General features: G+C 40.3%; 2 protein-coding genes across 2 annotated transcripts in view; both read right to left on the bottom strand.

The window, feature by feature from the left end:
• LOC108687250 overlaps positions 1-252 on the bottom strand; it is a 6,394-nt gene extending 6,142 nt beyond the window's left edge. The window contains exon 1 of the mRNA XM_018192939.1: positions 185-252. The gene's annotated coding sequence lies outside the window, so the exon portion shown is untranslated. The remainder of the gene's footprint in view (positions 1-184) is intronic.
• Positions 253-733: 481 nt separating this feature from the next.
• The window catches only part of LOC108687006, a 2,872-nt gene continuing 786 nt past the window's right edge, over positions 734-2,819 (bottom strand). The window contains exon 3 of the mRNA XM_018192580.1: positions 734-849. Within this exon, the coding sequence (XP_018048069.1) occupies positions 755-849 (95 nt within the window). The 3' untranslated portion in view covers positions 734-754. The remainder of the gene's footprint in view (positions 850-2,819) is intronic.

Raw genomic sequence — 2,819 nt, 5'->3', positions numbered from 1 at the left:
TATATATATATATATATATCTACGTATATATTTCTCTTTCTTCTTCTTCTTTCTCTACCACCACTTTTGACACACCCGATTATACGACTGGGCGTGGTGTTATAATTGACCTAAATGAACAGCAATGATGCTCTTTTCTCTTTTATTTTTTCTTGTTTGCTCTCTTTAGCTGCTTACTACTCACTGCCAGTCTAAAGGCACGTCTGTAGCAACTCTGGGTTAGGCCGACTTTTCGTTTGAACTCGCGGTAGGTAGGTACACTAGGAAGTTGAGGATGGAATGTCTGTATATTACAGATATATGTGTATATATGTCTATGTACGTATAAGTATGCGTGTTTGTGTATATGTGTGTGTGTGTGTGTGTGTATATGTGTGTGTGTGGGTGTAGGTGTGTGTGTGTGTGTGTGCAGGGTGGGTGGGAGATACGGGGCGGTCGATTGATATCGAGAGGACGAGAAAGGGAAGGATAAACTTGATAAAAAATCACGAGCGGCGATATGTTACGACACAATGACAATTATTGCATAGAAAACGTAACGGTGCTACGCGTGCAATTGTATCAACTGCAATCTGCCTAGCATGCTCCAATTGGGACCACAGATTCTGGTCGTAGGAGATCCGAAAAGAACCAGGCCTTGCTCTTTTTTTCTCTTTTTCTCCTTTTCGATCTCTCTATTTTTATCGAGAATAAGTCGTCGACTCGAGCGCACGGTGTATTATGTTTGACATTTGATTGCGTTATGCTCGCTCTTCTAATCGATACGCTTCACTTTCGGTAGTCCATGATAGTAGCCGCGACCTTGGTTTTCTCTTCGTGATAAAGCGCACACGTCCTGTACCGACCGTCCTGAAATCAGGTCGTTAATAGAGAATAATGTGCGATATCTTATAACCGTGAGTGCCAGGAACACAAAAAGATTTGTGATGGTTTTTTAAATTTTCTTTTATTTTTTTTTAAATCTATTATTTTTTATTTTATTTTTTTTTCTCAGGATATATTCAACAGAAGTGCTGCGACGTGTGGAGGTGGTTATCGGAGGTGCTCATCGTGCGTGCTCATAGATGCGTATAAGGTGCTCGAGTGTGGACAACATTTAAATCAATCGATGCCACTCATATTAAACATCCGCGATCGTTTCACGTTTTCGCCAATAAAGCTATCATCTCTCCGAGAGACGACCCTTTCCCTCGGTGTTGTTTCCTCATTCGCTTACCTTTCTTTTCTTGCCTTTCTCTCTATCTTTTTCTCTTTTTCCTTGTTTTTTTCTCTGCTTTTTCAATCGGCCCACCCTCTCTTTTTCGTTTTCTCTCTGTCATACATCCCTAGCTTCCCTTCCTCCTCACTTATAGAATGAACATCCCAAATATCGTACGTTTCCACAAAATGGAAATCAAGCTACGCATGACGCCCTGGCGGCGATCGCGATTACAGATAATCCACGAATTAATAATCATCTACGTGTCCGCTAGTAAATAATCGCGCCTACCTAAATTTCGCTCCGAGAACCGCGACCGTAATGTTGGCGAAATAAGCCGCGTACGTGATTGCGGAGTCATTTTCACGGAGCGTGCCATTACTGAACGGAGAAACTATCGCAACGCGAAATTTACAGAAGATTATCGGCGCGATTCCTTTCCAACTCTTAAGTTTCTGTAAATTCCAAATTTTGTACTTAAACACTATGTCGAGCGCTAAAATCTCATTCACATACTCGAGTTTCGTCTGAGTTAATTTCGGATTCGGTGATCAAAACTCGAATATCAAAACCTACTCGGATCACTAAAATTACTCCAAAACTGCGTTCTGTTGCACGCATAATACGCATGAGGTATTTTATCCTTATATTGTTCGCTAAGAGTGTTAAAGAGGATAAAATGATACATCATGCGCATTACATCTGCAATGGAATGCCGTCCAAGTATACTTTTATCCGGAATACCTGCTATAAAAATTTATGAATCGAACTTAAACGCCCCCAAGCGATTCTGTATTTTATTACGAAACGGAGATTTTGTTTACGACGATTCACGATATATTTTGATTACGTCCCTTTGATGAAAAGAAATCTTTCACAATTGAAGATACTATTGTTTTCTTAAATTATTCATATATACTTCGAGCGTTGTCATACAATTTCGTAAAATATCGAGTAGCAAAATGACAGAATCGCAATTGCGTTGAAACGAATAGCTTTAATCTAAATAGTTTTACGATAACGATTCAAGTCAAGTCAGGAAATTTTTCTTTCTAAAATCCGCGCCATTGCGCGAAAACGATATTCAAGCCTGTTTTTGTCAATGTAAACTGACTTTAATCTTGATTTAATTTACTTTTTATCTTTTTCCACTTCTAAGAATTAAAAAAAGATAAAAAGTAAATTAAACCGACATTAAAGTTAATATACATCTGTAGAAATGGATATTAGCTGTAGCTGTGTCTAATACGCGCCGCGTCCATCCACGGTGATGTAACTCGCGCGAGCGGGATTGACACGCAGGACGCGATGATTCTCGAGTATCGGATCCCGAGTAACGGATCCGATAATTTGGTACCGAACGAATTATGAAAGGGTGACATAATGTGGATAGCAGTGTAGTATGTAGGTCGGTCATATCAACAGGTGCCCCGAAAAACGTTCAAAAAGCAAAGGCTTGCCGTAGTAGAGAGCGGTGCGCGTTTGTCGGTGCGAGACGCGGGAGTAGGCGATACACGAGCGTGTATTGCGACAGAGGTACACAGGGTGTAGAGAACAAAGGTAGAGAAAAAAAAGTACACCGATATATATGTGTGTGTGTGTGTGTGTGTGTGTGTGTGTG

This window comes from Atta colombica, unplaced genomic scaffold (assembly GCF_001594045.1).
Source record: "Atta colombica isolate Treedump-2 unplaced genomic scaffold, Acol1.0 scaffold102, whole genome shotgun sequence".
NCBI classification, from domain to species: Eukaryota; Metazoa; Arthropoda; class Insecta; order Hymenoptera; family Formicidae; genus Atta; species Atta colombica.
Note: the sequence above shows the minus strand (reverse complement) of the source record. Positions and strands in the feature narration are given on the sequence as shown.